Source organism: Pholcus phalangioides, unplaced genomic scaffold (assembly GCF_987345545.1).
Source record: "Pholcus phalangioides strain wild (caught in Gottingen) unplaced genomic scaffold, Ppha-v1.0 ptg000015l_1, whole genome shotgun sequence".
Classification (NCBI taxonomy): domain Eukaryota; kingdom Metazoa; phylum Arthropoda; class Arachnida; order Araneae; family Pholcidae; genus Pholcus; species Pholcus phalangioides.
Genome location: NW_028301608.1, coordinates 15,981,465 through 16,004,724, shown reverse-complemented (window position 1 = coordinate 16,004,724; position 23,260 = coordinate 15,981,465). Strand labels below are relative to the sequence as shown.

The 23,260-nt window shown below is 32.9% G+C and overlaps 1 protein-coding gene across 1 annotated transcript in view; it reads right to left on the bottom strand.

Annotated features, from left to right (window-relative positions):
* The window catches only part of LOC149075541 (uncharacterized), a 47,103-nt gene extending 25,882 nt beyond the window's left edge, over positions 1–21,221 (bottom strand). The window contains exons 1-9 of the mRNA XM_089243010.1: positions 20,998–21,221; positions 18,479–18,542; positions 16,160–16,306; positions 10,456–10,565; positions 9,278–9,419; positions 8,049–8,245; positions 6,159–6,221; positions 5,300–5,390; positions 847–907 (exon numbers count right to left, since the gene is read on the bottom strand). Coding sequence (XP_089099136.1) covers positions 847–907; positions 5,300–5,390; positions 6,159–6,221; positions 8,049–8,245; positions 9,278–9,419; positions 10,456–10,565; positions 16,160–16,306; positions 18,479–18,542; positions 20,998–21,111 — 989 coding nt within the window. The 5' untranslated portion in view covers positions 21,112–21,221. The remainder of the gene's footprint in view (positions 1–846; positions 908–5,299; positions 5,391–6,158; positions 6,222–8,048; positions 8,246–9,277; positions 9,420–10,455; positions 10,566–16,159; positions 16,307–18,478; positions 18,543–20,997) is intronic.
* Positions 21,222–23,260: the final 2,039 nt, after the last annotated feature.

Below are 23,260 nucleotides of genomic sequence, written 5' to 3'. Positions count from 1 at the left end.
AAGGGAGAGAAAAAGCTAGACAAAAATAAAAATTAAAATAAATAAAATCTACACTCGATGTTAACTATCTACATAACCAAATCGAGTTAGTGTTTCCATTTAAATTTACCTGTCAAATTATTTATTATTTGATAAAGAAAATTTGATATCGGATTAAACAGGTTTGGGAGAAGAATATTGGCAAGGAAGACTGAATTATTGTTCAAAATTTAGCGATACCAAGTCTTAGCATTTCATTCAGTGTAGCGATGGGGTGACCAGCCGCAAGAAACACATCCAGTATTGGATTTTAACACAAAAATGGATATCATAGAGACATATCAGAAGAAAAATTTAATTGATGCAGAGATGAAGAACTTTCTTTCCCAAACGTTATTGGTTGTTGATTTCATTGTCACTATTTTTAAGTAGGTACACAAAATTTCTCAATATTTTTTATTTTAAATATTAAAAATTTTCCACTTTTGACAAAAGTGATCATTCCATTGCTATTCAGGGGAACATTTCATATTGAAGTTTAACTTTAGCGCATTAAATATAAAATTTCAAATGTATAGTAATTTGAAACAAATATGAAAAAATACAAAATAATAATATGCATGTCACTGTTTAATACTCGTTGGTTTACAGTATAATAGTTAGGGTGATGTTCTCAAAATCTGAGTTTTGCAAAACTAAAGAAATAAATCACAGCATATATTTTTATGTGCATCTTTATAAAATGAAAATCTGTCTGGAAAGGAAAATAGTTTCAGTCTCTTCAAGTTCTGTTTTATACAGGTTTCACTGTGTCTTAAAATTCTTTTTATTTTTTTCTCATAAATTGTCATGGTAGAAAAGACTTACAATGATGTAGAATGATCAACAGCCATTCTTGTATTCCACATATTGCATTCTGTGGGAACACCTAATAAAAAAAAATAGTTTATTGTGTGTGTGTGAGATTTTTACAGAAGATGGATATAATGGACCATTAAATAAATGTTACATTGTCAATCAAATGCTTTGACACCAGGGCACACCAGTATTGCTTAGTAAGAAACAATTCAAAGTTATGTGGAAGGAAAATTCCACACATTTGAATTCTTAACGTGGGTTGCTGTATTTAGGCAAACATCTATATTTTTATCTTCCCTTCTTCACTTTTTTGAATATATATATATGAGACATGCTCTTTTTTTTTCTTTCAGATTGAAAATAGTTTATTAAGGAAAAAAAAAGGAGAAAAAAACCATAAAATATATAAATACAGTATCCTACTCAAGGGATCGCTTGATCCGTCCAGAGTATACAAACATAAATTTTTCTGTGGTGGCAAACACTTTCATATACTAACAAGTACTAAACAAAATACAAGTATACAGATAGAGAATATTTCAAAGGCCTAGGTGACACAACACTGTATACTGGGGGCCGAGAAGTACCTTCCTATTGTAGTAAAATATTAATATAATTAATAATTAGTTTTTTGAAAGCTCTTAATTCATTTTCATATTTTATTTCACTTGGCAGGTTATTAAAATATAATGGAGCCAAATATATGAATTGCTTTTGGGTTAATGTTTTTTTAGGTTGTATAATATTATATTGGAAACCTTGATGGAGACGTGTGTTTGTTGGGCATTTCTTGATTTCAAACCAAGTAGGATTTTTATAAATAAACATTAGACTTCAGTATATATACAATTTTTCAATATCAAATCTATAGTCTGATTTATAATTATAGGCAGATGGTGTAGGGTTACGAGAGGAAATAATATTTATAGTTTTTTTCAGAGCACTTATTAAAACATTTAAATTGGACTCATAATCACCTCCCCAAACACATATAGCATACTGAATAAGTGAGTAGAACCAAGCAAAATAAAGTGTATGAATAAATTGAGGAGATATATTTTTTAACCAATAGTAACAAAATAAAATACATGAATGTTCGTTTATAAGTGCAGTTGCATGACAGTTCCATTTCAAATTTTTGTTTATAGTGACTCTTAAATATTTATACTCTTCAGTTTCCGAGACAATCGGACAAAAACATTGGTCATCAGAACATCCCAACTCATGGCATCGAATTATAAGTGTTTCAATATTTCTATTATATAATTGAAAATTTATGAATTTAGTTTTGTTGAGATTCAAGGTTAACTTACTATGCCTCAACTAAGAGTTAATTTTTGTTGAATCTTCTTCAGTATCAGATTTCAGCATGGTATACGTTTGTTCTGACAAAACAATAGCTGTGTCATCAGCATAGCTAATCAAATCACCATGTAGATCCAGGTTATTGATATCATTAACAAAGATTAGAAATAAAATTGGTCCAAGAACAAAACCCTGTGGGACGCCAGTTTTAATAATCCTGTATGTACCCATTGTATCATTTATTTTAACTGCTTGCATTCTATTTGACAGATAAGTTTTAAACCAGTGATAAGTGTTGCCTCTCAGACCTGAACAATATAACTTATGCATAAGAATTGGATGATCGACACTATCAAAGGCTTTTTTTAAATCTAAAAACATAGCAAGGGTTCTTTTGCTGTCATTAATACTTTCATATACTTTTCTGAAAATTTCAAAATTGCCATCTCGGTATTCTTATTTTCAAGAAAACCGAACTGATTTCTCGAAAAAAAATTTAATTGATTTAGAAAATTTATAATTTTGTGTGTGTTTTAAGTACTGTTTTGAAATTCTGCTGCTGCAGCGCTGCGGTCAGCATGCACGCTGTGTACCTACATCTGTTGGCAAACCACAGATGTCATTACGGAAACATTTGACCATGTTTAAGTTTGTTTGTATTTAAAATGCCTCTGAATGTGAAATATGCACTGTGATTCATTTTCTTAGTGCTAAAGGCGTGAAAGCGGCTGAAATTCATCGTGAGATCAGTGAAGTGTGTGGAGGAAACATTATGAGCGATGGAATGGTATGGAAATGGGTTAGAGCTTTCAAAGATAGCCACACAAATGTTCATGATGAGGAACAAAGTGGGCGATCTTCTGTCATTACTGAAGATTTGGTGCTAAGGAAAGTCAACTTTTTTTCTTTTTATTTCAAAACGGTACTACTAAACGGTACAAAACTACTTCATGAAACATTATTAATTCTTTGGATTAACTCATTTCTTAAAGCAAAAAAAAAAAATATATATATATATATATATAATATAATAATAACTATATACATAAATACTTTACACGCTGCTTTTTGCAAATTATGCAGTGGATGGACATAAAATATTGTGAGGCGATTCGAACTCTCTAGTGAATAATGAATTGAATGAAATATAACAAAATGTGGTGGATGTACACAGTAGCATATGCAATTTCAATATCCAAAAAAATATATATTGGTATTACAAGTGGACACTCCGAGAAATTTTGTCACTCTAAAAGTGCAATATGTGTGATTAATGAATGAATAATAGCTGAATAACAACACACATAAATTTTCCTAACAAAATTAATGTTATTATAATGTTTACTGCTAATAGCAAATGAGGCTTAATATGACAATTGTGCTAATGTTTCAAGAACTATATTCACTGTAAAACATTTTTGTAGGTGATCTGCAACATATTGGAATTGATTCGTCTCACCTGTAATGTAAGTCAATTTTTCAAAGTCGTGATATTTGGGGGGATATCTTTAATGCTCTCTAATACACAGTACTTTTAAGAAATCCCCACAGTGAAAAAAATCACTAGGATTGAGATTAGGTGAGCTCTGTGAAGCTATGGGAAATGCATAAGTAATGATTATACTGTCACAAAAATATTGTTGCAAACTTACTTTAAAGTTTAATGTTGGGTGGGTGGGGGGGGGGGGGTTGCACTACCATGGATGAACATAATCAAATCTAGAATACATCTTTGCTAAACCACAAAGTTCTACAGCATATCATTATACTCAACAGAATTAGTGAAACAGGCCATTGGATCACTTTCCAATGCAAATATTCAAATTAGCACATAGATTCAACACACAAAATTCCTGTCAGAAACTTTTTTAATCATTTCAGTTTTCTTTAAAAATCAAGAAACCCCATATCCCCTGTGTATGTTCACCTAATTTTGTAATGTTTCAGCAATTTATTACTTACAAGAGGACCCTAGCATGTCACATTATTTCATTTAACCTAGTGTATATATATGATTATTCTGCCATATTTACCAGCATTAGCCGGCATGCTGGAAAAATTGGCTGCAAACCAGCATTTTGAATGTTGGAGTCTGGTCAATTCTTGACATTCCAGGAAAAGCAAGTTCTCACTTCACAGAATATGTCAGAAAGACCAATATTAATTTATATTAAGCACTGAATAAATAAGTGAATAAGAACAAAATAACAGTTTTTTCTGTAGCAAATAATAAATTATCAAGTGCTCAGGATGATATTTTAAGCATTACGTATATACGAATACAAATACAAGGCCACAACACACAAAATGCCTAACGAGGTGGCTGAGAAAAAGATGCCCATAACAAATATGGATGTCATGTATTTCAGAAATACAGCAACCCAATTAAAAATGCAATTGTAAAAAGTAATTATTACTTATTTATTATCCTAATACAAAATACAGATACTGCATTCTGCAGGTTCAGAGATAGAAGAAACAGTCACTCACATCATGTTACAGTGTCATTATTTTTGCTTATTCTAACTTAACACACTTGATCAAGATATACAAAAGATACTTCACAGTCTACTTATAAATAGACTGATTGAATTAAAAATTGAAACATAAAATTTCAATTTAATTCATCTAATCTACGGGAGAAAAATATGTTAAGTATAAAATAAACTTTTTTAATAAATTAAGATGTGGTATAGCAAAAGTAAACATAAAGCTAGAACTACCTGAGTATACTGAATTCAGCGAGCAAACACAATTCAGATCAACCAATTCAATTGATTTTTAGAGTCCGGATATTGAAAAATTATCCAGAATCTATGACTTGACACCATAATTTCCCAGCATGCTGGAAAACATGGGTGTTCCTGGCATGTTGGTCTTTATTGCTATTTGCCAGCTGATGTTGGGGAAATGGTAAATGTCATTTTAATAACTAAAAAGTTATAGAGAAACAGGTCACATATATATATATAAAATGAAAAATACTATTCATTGTGATAGAAGCAAAAAAATAATTTGATGAATTATTTTTTAAAATCAAACACTTGAATCCTGAGTGTAATTTTATTTTTGGGGTAAACTAAACTTTTTATAAAAATAGGACAAATATTTTTCATCAGTAAAAGAATGGTTAACATACAAAAAAAAGAAAGATTACTTGGAAGAAAAATTGTTTCAGAAACCTTAGATGCACATTCAGCCATAACACTGCAGTCACGATCTTTCTCGCTGATTTCAGACAAAACAACCTGCACAGCAAGAAAAATAAAATTAAAAAGATTATCTCTGGTATATAATTTAGAATAAGAAAATCACTGGCACTATGAGTAAAACATCTAGCTGTTAATGATGAATGCATTCTAAACATGATGACTTTTATAAATACTTCACACACCACACTTGCTGTTGCATATTTTAGGGGAAATTTAACTCAAATTCATTATCAACTTTTTTATTTAAATTTTTTAATGTGTAAGGGCACAAAGAGGCTATTGTACAACACCAAAAAAATCATAAAAATAAAAGTATGGCACAATACATGTTAAAAACAAAATGACTAAACCATTAAAAAAGTATATTATGAAAATAAAAATGCGCACAACATGGAAAACAATGGTGTGAAGTATAAAAAAAATTCTATAATTTAATACAAAACCTATGGCTGCAATAAATTTTAAAATGTGAGATGCATCATAATGATCAATAAGTATATAATGAAGTGACCAAAAGTGGTCATGAAATGATGGTAATGATGTTAACTAAAAACCTGCGCAATTGTAAATAGTTAATTCACATAATAAATCACACTATATATATTTTTCAGTGGGGGAACCAAATATGAAAAACCGGTTCCAAATTTTCAAGTTAGAAACACATGCATAGAACAATTTTGAAACTTAAATAAGTCACAAAATTTTCAATCTTACATAAGACTGATGAATAAATAAGCATATTTTTATGCTACCATAAACTATTAATAATATCACTTTCATTACTTTGTATGACTATACACATACCTGAGCACAATAAAAACGACAAGGATCCAGACCCACAGTAGAAAGCCTTACATTTGTAGAAGGCTGAAACAAAATGTTACACTTGTCATAATAGTATAATATTAATACCTTAACGCATATATTTTTTTGTATATTCAAAAAATTGAAGTGTATCCAAATTCAGGGGTCTGTTCAGACTTTTTTGTAGGGCCCTGTTTTTGTAAAAAATGTTCCTTACTTTTGTGAAAATGGTCATTAACTTTAAGAAAATAAGTAATTTTGTGGGAAGCAAAATAATCTAGTTAATCTATCCCAAAAGAAATGAAATGCCAAATTTATGGTTTCATTCATTTTTATTTTATGAAGGGTCCGGAAAATGGACTCAAATTTTGGATGGACCCCCACCCCCTGAAATTATACATCTTGCTCTCTTACACATCAAAATGAATCAGTTTCAAATTTGACAATTTTAACAAATTTTTTATGCTGACATAGTACTGTATAAAAATTATACTGACATTCATTTTTCTTCTAAATTGCTCGAAGTAAATTATAAAAAACTTGAATGAGCTGACAGCAAAAAAAAGTCTGAATTTCAAAAAAAAAAAAAAATTAAAATATCCAAAGGACATACAAGATACTAATGTTAAAAAATACAAACACATTATTGGCCTTTTTGTCCCACTCGATGTCACATGCTTCATAAGTATTTTTGAGATTTTCAAAGATTAAATGTGGTTTGTGATATCATGTTCTATGGCAATTTTTGTTCCTCTCGACGCCTAATATCACCCCTCTGAGTTTGTTGCCACTTCAAGGCAACCTATATATATCTTTCCATAAAAAAATTTATTTCTTCAAAACTCTCTATCTTGACATTTTTTCGCTTTTGTCAGTTTTGAGATACAGAAGATCAAATGTATTATACTTTTATTATTATTAAGCCTATTATTTCTCTCCAAAATAAAGCTATCAGATGCATCACTAATGATTATGTTACCCCTCTAATTGATCAATTTCATCGATTAAGAATTCTCCCAGTGCGTTACCTCTACTTTTATAAATCCTTATTAATAATAAAAAAACACCAATACTCCTTACCTCTTAACGTATCCCGTACTCCTGCTCGTCTAAGTGCCATCTACTCACTGCCATTAGTTCATAAAAATATTCTTAAAAAACACTTTTGCTTTCTGATTCCAAAATTCTATAATAATCTACATAGAGAAATCACTGACACTACTGCATTTACTTCCTTTAAAAAACGCCTCAAACTTTACCTACTTGAACTCATTAACATTGAGTCCCATTTCTGATTACATCCTCTAACGTTATGCTTAATTAAATCATGTGTTTAAATCACCTCCCATAATCCTGTACAAATCATGTGTTGGCTCCATATTTATTATGTATATCGTTAACATGATATTCACATATATATTTTTTTCTTTTGTGTATTTTGGGTAAATATTAAGTCTATATTAAGAACTCATGTTGATATTATTCATATGTAATTTTTATAGCACCTCCACCGTTGCATGAGAATATTCTTTATTGTTTACATTGCAATTTTAAACATATTCATTTTTTGTTAATTATACTATTTTTATATGTAACTATTACCTTTTTTAATAATATCACTGTACTATATTTTTTAAAACTATTCATTGTAACAACCAGTATGGGACATCTGTCTCCTTGGTTGCCAATAATATAATATAACATGTATTCACACAAATTTTAAAATAAATTTGAATTGAAAATTGAATTGAATTGAAAAAAACTTGAAACAAGCATGAATTTAGGTGATTTTGAAAATAAAATAATCTAACAAACTTAATACATATGTTTTCAAACATAGCCATAAAAAAACAGTTTAAAAAAACTCAGAGAGAGAAGTTCAAAACTCACCAGAGAAGAGTTCCCTTGAATTCTCTGTAGCATACTATTTTCAGGGATGCCATATGTTCCATATAAAGACATTTCAAAAAGAGTGACTGTGTAGATTGAAGGTTTTGGTGGTGGGTCGAATTCAATCTGTACTGCTACATCATCATCAACCAAGTACCTTAGACTGTTTTTTTGGAATGTTTGTGAAACATTTTTATCTGCAACAAGAAAACAGAATCATGCTATAAATAGATGAAAAAAATTTTGCAGCAATTTTTTTTTATGTTTGTTTTCCTCTCATTATTATTACAATCAATAATAATGAAAGTTGGGCAAGCAATTTTAAAAAGCTTTAACCTATAAAATGCATTCAAACAGTCCTTCATAGCAAGTTGGTAAATAAATGTTTTCCAGCACTGATCAAACACAGTAGAACCCCTAATATAATACCAAATTTATTTCATAGAATTCTGGCAACCTAATGAGTTTTTGGCATTATATTGAATAAGGGTGAAACAGTCTCTATATGGAGAATATTTGCTAACTGAAAATTTCTGGTGCTAAGTGGAGTTAGTTCTAAATTGAGCATGTTATATTACGGTTCAATTCTATTCCTAAATTTCAATAAATCCCAGATTATATAGATATATACTTTTTATACAAAACACAAGAAAACTTTATCGTAAACATGTTCAAAAAAACTACAACCAGAAAATAATTCTCTCCCCTCCAAAAAGAATAATACTCAGCAATACATAATTAAATAAATACTGTAGCCTTGATGCTTTTCTCATCCAGTAAACCTATGATATATTTGTATGTGTTTACTATCTCTTCTTCCCGACTATACTCCAATATAAATATGATAAATGCCAATTTGATTAATATATTATATATTTAAATACATACTTAATATAAATCATTCAATCATAACACTTCACTCATAGTTAGAAAAACTGGTGGCAGATGGCAGCATTACACATAACAAGCATTACAGAGAAACAAAAAACTTCATGTCAGGTTTCACTACACGTACACGCACATTCCCGCATGTACCGATTTGTTGGGGGTTCCACGGGGGGGGGGGTGCATGTGTGGTGTAGCAGTAGTAGGTAGGGCCTCCAAAAAATGGCTCGGGGATCCATGATGTTCTTAAGTCAGCCACCTCGTCGGGCAGTTTGCCTGTTGTGGCGTTGTATTTGTATTTGTATATAATATGCATATTAATACTTAAATATTGAGCTACATACCAATAAAGGAAATCTTGATTTCTTCATTAAAAATAGGCTTATAGTACGATGAAGCCTCTTCCACAAGAACAAAATTTGTTGACGATATCTTTAATGGTGATTCTAAGGAACTAATATTGATGCAGGGAATGGAAAACTGGTTCTAACAAAAAGTAAACAAAAATGTTTAAGAGCATTCAGAAAAAATAATATACATTAAACATTTTTTTTTTCTACTAAAAATGTGATTTTGGTAGATAATCTGAGATTTTTACTCAAAATTTGCTTCCCAAAATAATTTAAATCTTGTTTGTTCTAAATCCCACCAAAAAAATATTAATAATTTACAGATTCCCAATTACTCAACCTTCACAGGACTAGGGGTATGATAGATATTTGGAAGGACATATTATTAGTTGCATTTTTAAGTGAACAAATGTCAAAATATTATTATAATGAAGAAGACAAAAAAATATATACTAATTTTTTCAAAAATATAATAACTATAAAAATATTACTGGCATAAGTAGAAAAAAAAAATTCAAATACAAAAAATAAATTCAATTATATTTGCTGAGTACTTTTTCCAGATAAACTTGACCTCCTCAATCATCTGAGGTTGTCTCTTTAAACCAAGTGTCTTTTATAATTCAGTCTACCCTACTCCTAAAAAATTAATTAGCATGGCACAATACAATGAATTAATTCTACGAAGAATAAAAATAGTTTGCTTCCAAAACAAATGCAATAAATGGCACAGGCAGAAGAAGCTGTTGGCTCCAACTTTTTCAAAGCGCTCAAAATTTTGTTAAATGAATATTTTCTCATATGTGTTTCATGCTCATTAGTTGAACACTGCAGTTGGAATATTTTTAGCAAACATTTTTTCGCTCGTAACTAGAATTGCTCATGAGATGAGGTACTCATAGTTCTAAGTACTAATACGTAATCTTTACTAAGTTATGTAGAGATGATTATTTATCATGGCTCATATACCTGAAATATGAGATAACATGATATAGAAGGAAAAAAATCACTAAATATACCACTGGCATATAACTTGGGGCATATTGCCATAATGTGCACAGACACAATGAGTATGTGCATGCAAAATTAGAGGGAAGGTTACCATGAAGATATTTTTTATATGAGAGAGTATTAAAAAACAAAAAAATAATCAAAACTTTATATAAACTCACATTCAAGCTCTTCAGAATGTAGTAATCAATAGCAAAAACATAACAACCAATTCTTTTGGAATCCATAGATGAAATCAATAACTTTATTACCAAAGTAGGTTGAGGGTCTCCTTAACAAAATATTAAAAAGACAAATACAAGATTCTAAGCAACATTCTTATTACATTGGCTTATAGAAATCTCAAAAGAATTCATTCACAAAGATTTTTTTTTTGTTTTATGACCATACAGTGTTATGAAACTTATGTAAATAATCACTATCTATCATTTATTGTCTTCTTTCACCTGCAAATAATTGGCATGACATATCTCTGTAAATCTCGCTAAATTAACGATAAACTTTGTATGTTTGGCATCATGACATTGCCGAATCGAAGTTGTCAAGGACATATCTATGCAGATCTTGCCAAACTTGGCATGTTTGGCAACAACTCTGATTCGGCAACGTCATGACGCCAAAAGATAAATGTAAAGATGCTCTGAGAAGATGGCAGAATAATCTCAAAACTCCTTCTGTGCTTATAAAGTGGTGCTGCTTTTGTGGAACTGGAGAGTTGTGAAATTTTAGTCAGAAAACAAGGTGTTATCTATAGATTGCTCTCACTATTTGTAGGTTGCATTTCATCAAATTGCTGCTTGTAAATACAAGAGTAATAGCTGTTCTGTGCAATAAATTTGTGACATCCTACATTTTGTTTCTTCCTCTGCTCATTTCAAGGACTTGTAAAACTTGAGAGAAATGATCTGGAACTATATTTTGTAGTGCAGTCAGTAGTGTATTTTGTAGTCAGATATATTTTTTAAACTGCGTTTTTGAATAAAAAGAAAAGTCTTTCTTTTTTATCACAAAAGTCTATCACATTCTAGACCAGTGGTTCTTAACCTCTTCACCAGACCACATCCCTAATACAATTGAATTTGGTTAATGAACTCCTGTGTGTGATTAAAAACCATTGTTCTAGACCCGCGTTTCCCAACCTATGGTTCGTGACAATGACATAGGTGGTCCACAGGCAGACTTGATACTTTGATTTTAACTGAATGAAAAATTACTCGATTGTTGCAATTTATATTACTAATATTCATACAGGTTCAAATAAAAATTTAACCTTCATACTAAGGCTCACCATACCTCAAGAAAAATGCGAGAAATTGTGATCCTAAATATGGGATATTATTGATTGTAGCCAAAAGATGTAATATATAACAAATTTGCTAATTACTGCAAAAATAGATGAAGGGCGGGGAAAAAAAGGCTGCTACACAAATCGTATTAAACAAAAATATATTTGATGAAAAGAATATTCAAATCCCTAGATGACCATATTTCACAGAGAAAAATGAGGGGAACTGGGATCTTTTAAATACTGTAAAGTACAGGATGTCCCCAACTGTCATAAAAAATGTTGCCATAAGTCTGCAAAATCCTTAATTGTAGTTAAAGTTGTTTAAAAATGCAGGAAAAAACTTTGAACCTGACAAATAAGTAAGATGAATATTTGTATATATACCATAATTACTATAATAATTATGAAAATGCTGTTTATTCATGATTTTAGTGAGCATTACAAATTTAACACTAGAACAGCGGAGTGGGTCAATTTGAACCAAATCAAAAACTTCGTTTTCATTTATCTCGAAAATTATACGCAGATGTTAAACAAATTTCGTGACTTTTCATGATATGAATATTAATTCACGAAAATTTTATTATCTTCACATTTCGTGTTTCAGAGCTATAAGCACTTATACCTAGAACCGTGGTTTGGGTCATTTTGACCCAACATACTATTCTATGGGAAAAAACAGGCGTAGAATGTTCTTGGAAATGGTTACCCTTTCTAAAAAGTATTTCTAAATGAAGATAGTGAAGAATAAAGGTCTTTCAAGGTCAAGGCCAATTCATTGTCAGAGCAGATTTTTTTTTTTTTCAATGGAGGAATGGCAAGTAGAGCTAAATATATTTTTTTCCTTTGTAAACTTGAATACCCGGAATTCTGACAGGGCTCAATAAAGATTTTGGGAGTGTAAACATTTAACTCTAGAAAAAATGTGTCGTTGAAATTTCTGTACGCAAACGATGTTACAGAAAAATAATACAATTCTGGCTTGCACCAAACAAGTTTTGAATGGATTTCGAAATCTTGGGAAGTATCAGAGTCTACCGAATCTTTCTCTTTCAGAGCACATAGTGATGCAACTGATCAAGCCATTTGAGAGCAAGGGCAGAAATGCCTCAACCGACACTTTTTTCACTACACTGAAGCTGGCTCAAATGCTAAAAGCCAAAAAATACGAGCTTAGTAGAGACAGTGAGACGAAATCGAAGAGCAATATTATCTGACGCAATAAAGTTAGTGAAACAACAGTTGTATGGAACAATGATGCCACAATGACAATTTATCAAGGAAAGAACGATATACGCTTTTCATTATTCAACACGCTTCATCTGGCAGTCGATATTGGCAATAGTAGTCCCAAAAAGCTTCCACACACACAGAAACTATTTCACACTGCAATTCAAAAGTGTAACGATCGTTGTTGTAATGATCAAATGCCCAGATTTGGTAAAGGTGGCACCACAGACGTTTTCTACAACATCCTGGATCTCACTATAAAAAAATTCCTGTAGTTTGTATAGAGCAGTACAGAAGGCCAGAACTATTTTTCGAAAGCAGTTCCTCTAAAATCTTATTGAAGAGCTGCGTTCATCATACGCATTGCCCTTGCGCAAAAGGAAACGTTCGTGCGCTCTTGATCATGCAACTGTTTGTGAGCTATCAAAATAATAATAAGAGTAATAAATAAAAATAAACGAGTCTGATGTCAGGTAACATAAAAATTTGGAAACAAAATTTAATTTTTGCATGTGCTGTGCAACTTCAACATGCGATTAATGTGCAAGAATAGTGAAAAAAAAAAATTTGCTCAACTGCTCATCATAAATTCCACTTATCAGTAAGAAATCAATACTTATTTGACATTATCATATTGTAGACTTTCTCATACTTAATTTGACGTGCTTATTTTACATCTTTGTCATATTATGGGTTAACTGAAAAATGTTTTTGGATTGAATAGAATAAATAATGTATACTAAATCTTATTTTTACTGAATTGCATCATTTTTAGCTAATTTCGAAGCTCATTTTTATATTCATAAACACATATAATTTTCCATTATGAATACGCAATTAAACATCATTGTATAAGAGTAGGGAAAAACCCCCCAGGAACCAAAAATAAATTCCTGTTTTTGCTATGAAACATAGTTTTTTCAAAGTGTGGTGTGCGGAAATCGTCCTTATCCTAGTCATTTTAATATATTTTAGTTTGTTTTACCTTTTTGTCTCCAGGATCAATCGGCAGGATCGTGTCCACTGATCGGCTGCTGTTATGTTTGGTTGCCATATTCAATATTATAATTTTTACAATATTTAATTTTCTCTCATAAAATTATGTAAATTAGATGCAAGCTCAATACCGCACCTTCGATCTTGTGATTGGTTCTATCGTAAAGCATTATGGGAATGCTCCAATATAAAAACCAGATAGAGTTGTGCTTCACTACGACTTATGCTCCGATTCTACTACTTCCGACTAACGTCGTCTTAATCACTAAGGCGTCACGCCCTGTTGAGGTGTGAGCTAGATCGTATCTCTGAAACAATGAGTTGAAATTGTAGAGGTGTGCCCTTGGCACCTCACCCGTCTCATCGCTGGACTTCATGCAAAAACCCAACGTCGTCATGATCCCGTCGCCTGTGGATTGGTTAGTGGCCAGACCGGCTACCCGTGGACGTTCATCTCCAGTTCCCTATGCAGTGGCTGAGCTGTGACCTCAATGTGTGTTTGGAGACACCAAACCCGTCTGAAGCTGGTGTCGGGGAGTCTTCTGCTGTGAGGTAGACACCTGGGAGTGTCTATCGGACGATGTGCACTAATACATGAAAACCTGGACATGGCGGTGAGACCGTTCAGTTTTATTTTCTGTTATAATATTGAGAGAAAGGTTTAACTGTGATAATTGTTGTTAAAACGTTATATTAATAGTTAATATATAATTAAATAAATGCTTAAAGTTTAATCAAAATCTTGTTTCTTTCATTGTTGTCATCCATTCAATGGTTACTGGGGTAAAAATGTTAAAGAACCTGAAATGCAAGCCTACATTGCAGTGGGTCAATTTGACCCAGTCCGTGGTTCTAGGTATACCGAAAGTGCAGCTGTTCTAGTGTTAAATAAGCATTGTTGAAAAAACTGGACAAATGTATAAATACATTTGTCCAGTTGTTTTATAAAACAATTTGGGACAACTGAAAATACTGGAATTTCCCGTAACGGGACACTGTGGTTCAAGTGGTCCATGGAATTGTTTACAATATTTTACTGGTCCTTGGGTTTAGAAAAGTTGAGAAACACTGTTCTGGACTATACACTGCAAAGCTAATCGAGAAGCTATCCATGCTGAAAAAAAAAAAATTCATGCCAAATCAATTCTTTAAATTGAAATGCTTCCAATTTACAACTTATACAACTTTTTTGGTTCACAGTGCCTTTTGCGCATGAAAATGTTTTCCATGGCGCCCCAAGTCAGATAGATCATAGGCTTACTTAATACAGTGTGACTGGAATGGTCAAGTCAAAAATAATAATTCAAATTCACAAACAATTTGTGCATGATGTAAGAAATTACATTTTACAAGCTATTCGTAATCCTAATTGAATTGGTAAATCTCTTCCACTAATGATGGACATGTCTTCGCAGCTCCCCCAGTAGCTGACCCCCAAACCTCAGTGTTGGAACTACTGACTTCAACCATTTAACATGCTGAGTTTAGAGTTATTTAAATATGAGGGGTGACCAGATTTCAGTGAGATCAAACTTTAATATCTCTAGTCAAACAGTGTCTGTTTTTGCTAAATATTGTCAAACATTGCAATTTTTTAACTAAAAACATAAAAAACTATAACATAACTTATACCAGAGCTTAGCTTAACTCAACCTCATTGCTTTGAGGAACTTATTTTTCGATTATCTCTTTCTTCTAATTATTATGCACATCAACATTGGAAACACCATCCCCTCATACCAAAAGTACGAATGTGAAAATTTTCTTTTCTTTTATCAGCTGGTTAGATACCACATTTTGCTAAGTTTTGCCTGAAATACAAATGTGTATTCCTATTGAGACACTTTACAAAACATTTAAGGAAAATGTTTTCCATAGAGTACATGGGTAAATTAAACATCTAAATGTTATTTCCCACTTCTTTTTTTTCTAAATACATAGCACACTTATGCTTCTGGCAAGGGGGGGGGAACGATATGTAATATTAATAACATCTTGAATTCTGCCAGGACGATATTAGATTATAGACCTATGCCTTGACACCAGGACTGTCTCAGTCAAACCAGGAAGTTGGTCTGTTTGGAAGTTGGTTTAGTCCATTTGGTCTCTCAGTGAGAATTTTCACAGAATACCTGATAGATAATGACTACATGACACTACAGGAAAATCAAAAAAATTTCCCTCAAGCTATTGAAAAATAAAGGATTTCATTTTCTGCAAAATTCGATTTTCAGTCTAATAAGCGCCATTTATATACTGTTAGCTTTTAACAAATCCACATTCAGTTTTTTTAAACCAATTATTCCACAAGAAAAAAATAATTGGTTTGGTACAAAATTTGTTTGTCTCACTTGGATTTTTTGAGCCAGGACCTGATGAAGACCACGTTATATTCAGAAATGTATCCACGTTAGTTGACCAAGTTTCAATGGAAACAATGCTCAATGATATGACCTCAGGGACTTGGTCACCAATATGACAAGCATTTTGGATTACAGCTGGGAAAGAAATAATCATATTAATTAATACAAAATAATAAAAATACACTAGACTCTCAATAATCTGGCAGTGTGCTAGTCTGGTCCGCCCAGTAATTTGGTATTTTTAGAGGATTTTCTTTGAGCATAGAAGGAAAAAACATTTTATTGCATGTATGTGCGCAGAATTCTATATTATTTTAATGGGATTTTTCAAGTATATTTCAAAAGTATATATAATTTTTTTCACTTCCAGTAATATGGTACACTCTGGTATGATATATGCCGGATTAGCGAGAGTCTACTGTACTTTATTTAGCTGCTGAATGATGCTTGAATGAAGATTAATATCAGCACTTTTCAACATCTCATTTTTTATGCAAGTTATATTCCTTAATCAGAACTACCATATATACTCGTGTATAAGCCGACCCCCCCCCCCACTTCAGGACCACCAAAACCGCAATAAATTGAAAACCCGTGTATAAGCCGACCCCCAAAAAATCTGTTCATTTCTGAGAAAAAAAATTCTTATATCTTTATGCAAAATCAACAGCTTACGGAAATTTACAACAGAAAATGATTCAAACTTTTTAATCTGTTTCTTCTAAGTCTCCAAGCTCGCCGTAATCCATCAGATTATCATAGGGGGGCGCGGCATCTTCATTTTTATCCTCATCTGGGTTGTCATCGCCATTGTCACTTTCAAAGAGGAGGATATCATCTTCAGTTCCGTCCATCGCATTGCTGATGCAACACTTTTTGAAGGATCGGCGGAAACAGAATTCCACGTCTCATGTACCCATTAGCACACTAGGCCAATGTCAGGTTTCTTCAAGGCACCACTTTTTGTAGTTTCTTCATCACCGGAACTCATCCATTCCATCCACAAATTCCTTAAATAGTCTGAGTCTTGTCGATGCTCACATCTAAAAGCTGTACACAATCGACGTTATCCCACCTAGTATCGAAGCCAATGATGTTTTCGATTTCTTTGCCTCGGCTTTGACATAATCCGTTCCATGTGGGGTTTGAACAGGGCCCGTTTCTCGAACACTGCTGCAAAAATGACTACTGATTGTGGGGGTCGATGTTTTCTCATCAAAAACTGACCCGAGTATAAGCCGACCCCCCCACTTGAGGAACGAATTTTTCCACAAAAAAACTCGGCTTATACACGAGTATATACGGTAATTGAACCAGGACTAGTTCAGATTTGTAATAAAAATCAGATTACTTGGATTCAGCTTTAACAAGATTTTTGTAATCAACAGTAATGACATTGGATAGCTATCCTATGTATTTTGATATATATATATAAATTATTTTTAACTTATACATAAATCACATAAATTTTTCATCACCTCTAATTTTAAAAATTTGATTTTTTTTGTATTATGATTTTTGTTTTAAATTTTCAGATTAAATTGTTTTCCCTTTTATGTACAGTAGAATTTCACTCGCCATTCGAACCCATTGAACCCTAAGACCAGCTCAGATCTGCATACATAAAAAAAGATAAAAATCTTGTTAAAGAAGCTGATTTCAAGCAATCAGCAGATATAATATAGAGGATATCCCTACTTGTTAAAAAAAATGTATTACATGTACCGAAGGAGCAAGTAAAAATACGATAATTTTTTTTCACTATTAATCAACTAAATTTTGATTATGAGTTAGCTCAGTTGATACACTATTTGATACACAGAAAGTGTTTCTTCTTTTCTGTTGAAATTGAATTGAATATGTTTGAGAATCTTGATAGCCATCACTGAAGATGTTAATGAAATGTCTGGAAAGCCAGATTTTTCAATGAACTATTTTTATTTTTCTATACATACGGTTTCTTAGCCTGGAATTATCTCCTTATCATGATGCTGGTTCTGAAGCTTTTATGCTTCTGCCTTTATTTTAATACCTAGTCTAGGCTGACTTTGAGTAATAGAAAAAGTCTCTCGGTAAGGATTTATTTGCATAATCAATGATTTAATATCAGTATTTAATTGTGTCTGAAGAGTTGCAATCCTACATTGAAAAGGTAAAAGCAATCTGAAAAAAAAAATTATCCAAAATATGAAAATTTCGAGCGAACGCTGTAGAGTTGGTTGCCCTATTTTTAATGCATATGAATGAGTTTCAATGAGAAAATAAATTTATAGCACATTAGCTACAAGAGAAGAAAATTATACTTACTAATGACTGAATTACACGATTCTTCTGTGTGATGGCATGACATAATTTTCCAAGGCCTATCATCCTAGAAAAAGAAAATTGAATGACCCATTCATTTAGTATATCAACTATATTAACAAGGCTCGACATTAAGAAAAAATCTAGGCACCAACGAAATATTTAGGAGCCAAATGTATTTCTTTTGTCAGAGCTAGTAATCGCACAGAAATTTCTAGGCACCATCTATTTTTTAGTCACCCTGTGACATACAGGGCCAAGCTCTGTATATAAATGATTATAAATGAGGGGGTTAAAGTCAGAATCAGTATAGGCCTATGCAAATTAATCCTCATTTTGAGAAAAACAAACAAGGTTTTACTGGAATTGTTTCCATTGAGTCCCACGCTAAAATTTTTTGTGTTTTCGCAATATAGTAACAATCAATTAAAGCTGAGACTTAGTTCATTTTTTTCTTTCAATAGTTTAGCACTTCCTTCTAGATTGTATTTCTAGACTTAAATTAGAATTTTTGAAAACATGACTTACACTACTCTATACCAGACCCTAAGAGATGCAAAAAATGAATGTAAATTAAATTTGAGACATACTAGTTTCATAGCAAGTGCTTAGGAAATGAGCAGAAAAACCAAGCCTTAGCTCTCACAGTTATGGCTGCTACTTAACCAAACATGTACCTCATGCACACATTCCTCTATGAAATTTCTAACGAATCGGCACATGCCGGAGAGAGATAAAATGTGTGTTCTGAGTATATGCTTGGCCCTAACATATTTATGTTGTTGAGTTGCGCTTGTTTCATGTTCATGCTGCCATCTGGCTTCCATTTTCTGAAGTAAAGATGGAAATGCTGGAATTTTCATGTTTTGTCAGTATCATGTTGTAGGCCTGCCTGCTCTCTGCAGAGACTTTTTGAAATGGGAGACAGGTTCACTTTCACGCCTCAAACCTGGAAAACCAACCTGCAAAAATCAACTTCAGCCAACCACCACTGTGCTGTCAATGGGTTCGAACCTGGATCCTCAGGACAACAGTCCAGCATGATGCCCACACGACCGCAATAAAATTTCTAAAAATTCAAACAACAACATACACTGTTATGTATTACTAAGTCGTTGGTCAGTAAAAAACAATGAATAGCATTGGAACTACACCTATAGCACCTTAAACACCAGTGTGGGACGAAGGCAAACGGGAATATCTTGTCAAGGGGATAGGCTAATGCACTAACCCCTCAATGGAGGAACTTCGTGCAGTAATAATGTGATCTGCATCTGTTGTTCTTTCATATTTCTTTGTCCATCTCCATTGCAGTTTTAATCATGCCATTCCAAAAAATTAATGTTTTTTTACAGCGCTGAATACTTTCAAATGCAGTCAGATAAATCCACTCAATAAAGTGAGTGATGCCATCTAAATTTTTTAAGTTTGTTACCGTGATCTTAACTACAAGAGCTAGGGTATCGTTTCTCTTTTCATTCTTAAACACAAAAGAAAGACTTCTCTGAAAGACCTATATCTCAAATTTCATTAGCATTCGTTGAATTTTGTGGCTGCCAGGGGGTTCGTATATTGACAAAGTCATTTTATGACCACACTGCACATCAAGGTATAATAACTACCACTTAACTGAGCACAGAGGCATCAAAATGAAAATAACATTGATGGGGACCGAAAGTTACCAATTGTTCCATATATACAGGACTAAAGCCCTAATGCATGAACGGGAAAGAGGTGTGTTGTATTATGTATTTATTAATTACTAGGAGATCTCAAACAGCCTCAACCCCTAGGTTACAGTGACTATGACCCTACATGCCCATCATACCCATCCCTTTGTGGAATTTATAACAAATAAATACATATGTAGGAATGTACTGTATGTAGACCTATATGCGCGGCTCTAAGATATGTCAGAATTGTGCTTGTTTCATGTAGACGTAATATAAATAATGGATATTATTTAACATATGCAGTCGACTCTCGTTATAACGACCCCTATTGTTCTGTTTAAAATGGATGTTACATAGAATGGTAGTTATATTTAACGGTAAATATTGGATATTTCTTATATGAAAGCAGTTGGGACTTATCTTACAGGTCACTATAATGCGAGGTCATCAAAACAAGAGTCGACTGTATTATCAATAAAAAAACAATGCATTCATAAGATCACAGTATCATATCCGAGAAATTGTTTCACCTTCCCTGCAATAACAACGTAATTTATTGCATCCTAAGGGCACATAAAGACTCATTTGCCCTAGCGCAGTTACTGCCCTACTTCTACAGGGCTCTTCAATAATGATTCCTTTTAATAGTTACACTGCATTCCAGGGTCAGTAATCTGCCCCAGGGCAACACCAAAGCAACTTACCCATGGGGGGTGCCCTGAACCCGGGGGGGGGGTATAAACCCAATTTCCCACCACTGTAGGACCAGTTAAATTTAAATTCATCTCCAACATGAATTTTAAGCATCATTTAAACCTGCAAATAGCTCATGGAAAACTTGCAACTTACCGAAACTGAAGTGGTCAAACCACAATCTTCAATGCAATGGGAAGTTACGAATTTAATGCACAAAATTACACAAAATTTTAAACATATCAGCTGGAATGAACTTGTCACCATCATGACGAATAAAATAAAATTTACTCTTCTTCATCAATTAATTAACGATTAATTAATTGAATTATTTAAGTCACCGCGCGTACGCACCAGCAATCCAGCAGCAGCACCCATGAGGAAACGGTGAAAAAAAACGTAAACAAAACAAGTTTTTGTGCCAAAGGGAAAAGACGGTTGACCTTGAACTCTAATTTGTATGTAAATAAAATTAATTGTTCAACAAATTACACGAAAAATTAGATTTTATAAAAATTATTTGCATATTTTGTGAATAAAATAGTTCTCAATTTTTTTTAATAATAAGAAAATTATCTTTTATTCAAGTTTCGGAGCACAAAATTTGACGAGTCTCGCCACAGCAACTCATTTGTCCGCATGCGCTCATGGAGGAAAGAATAACAGGAGGTGACGCGACCAGCGCCTCCATTGAGAAAGCATGGGGAATCTGGGTTGCCAGATGAAGCCAGTGATCGCTCTATTAAAGGGACCAAGTAAGCCCAAACAAACCGTGGCTTCCCATGCTTTCCTATGAGAAATATCCCCGTTTTTAAAAATCATTTAAAAATTTACTATTCACTTTAGGAACTCGATTTTTTTTTCTCAAATTCTTTGGATATATTTATACAATTGAACGAGAGCTTTTACAATTTTAGTTGTTATTTGTTTTCGAATATCAACTTCTACAACATGGAACCTTTTGCAAAAATAACCAAAATTTACCCATATCTTGTGCCACAAAATTTCTTCTCGGCATTTTAATTTTAAAAATATTATGCCAAAACATGTAATACCTCAGTGCTGAGAGAAATACAATGTTTAAAGACACTTGAACAAGCGGTGTTTGAAAAAAAATCTGCCTTTTTTTGCGAAAAACATTATACATGCAAAACATTAGCATATATAACGCTTTTCAGCTGTTTATATTAAAATATTGTAGAAATATTTCTCCATTCCAGGCAAAAACTCGACGAACACAGACACAATTTTAGATTTCAATTTAGAATTCAATTAGAAACTTTTTTGTCAGATTTTCGTACACATACCAGTTTAAAAGCAAAGTAATTGGTACAAAATGAAGAGAAAAAAAAAAAACAGCCCAGATAATTTTTCTAAATACTATAGGCCAGAGAGATGACTTATCGCGGCTCGTAAAAAAAAGTTTTTTATTTTTTAATATTTTTTTCTCAATACATCTACATAGCGGAAAGTTCGGATGGGTGGCATATATTTCCAGTAATACGTATTTAAGAGTATGAAAGTGGAACGGAAGAAGGGTGGCGAAATTTGTACAGCCTACAGGCAGCAAAACCATAAATACACAGTGGCGGAGGACGCTCGAGCACTTCCAGTACTTTGAGGCCATAGGCATGGCCCGCACATCCTGAAGCAGGGCCCCTAGGCTGGGATCTTTTATGGGCCCCCGACCAGATTTTCACGGGGGGTCCCCTTTATGATGAATTTATAGTGTGAAAAAACAAAAAAATTATTAAAATCCTCCCGGGCCCCAGGGTTGGAGCCTTGTCAGCCCACCCCTTGTGGGGGCCATGGTCATAGGCGGAGATTGACTTGGAAGTCTGGGGGGGGCAAGGTCATTATTGCTGGGGGGGCACGATGATGATGATGTCAGCTCATATATACATTAGATCAGTTGACTCCGTCTTTGCCCCCCCCCCACCGTATTTCCGCCCATGTTTGAGGCACGCGGGCGGCAAAATGCTGTTTGCCCCGGGTGCCAAAAATCCTAGCTACGGCCCTGTCAGAAGGTGCTCGAGCACCTCAGGATTGATTCAGAAATCAAAATTTCTCATGTAAAGCTTAACACGAGCGCCCACGGGCCTCAAACACTTTCAAAATGTCCTGGATCTATCATAATGATGAACGAAACAAAAAGGCAAGATAAACAGTTAAAAGAAAAAAATTATGAAATTGCATTTTATTGCAGCTTCATATTATTTTAATTAATCATATTCCCATAGACATTAATGTGATGCATCAAATTTTTAAAATAAATTGAAGGCACTGAACTAAAAACTTATGACGAGTTGAGAGTGAAAAATGATCTTCCCCTTTCAAAAATAAATTAAAAATATAAAAACCCCTTATACAAGGATAAACTTTTATCTTTCCCCTTTATCGGATCATGTAGATTACCTGA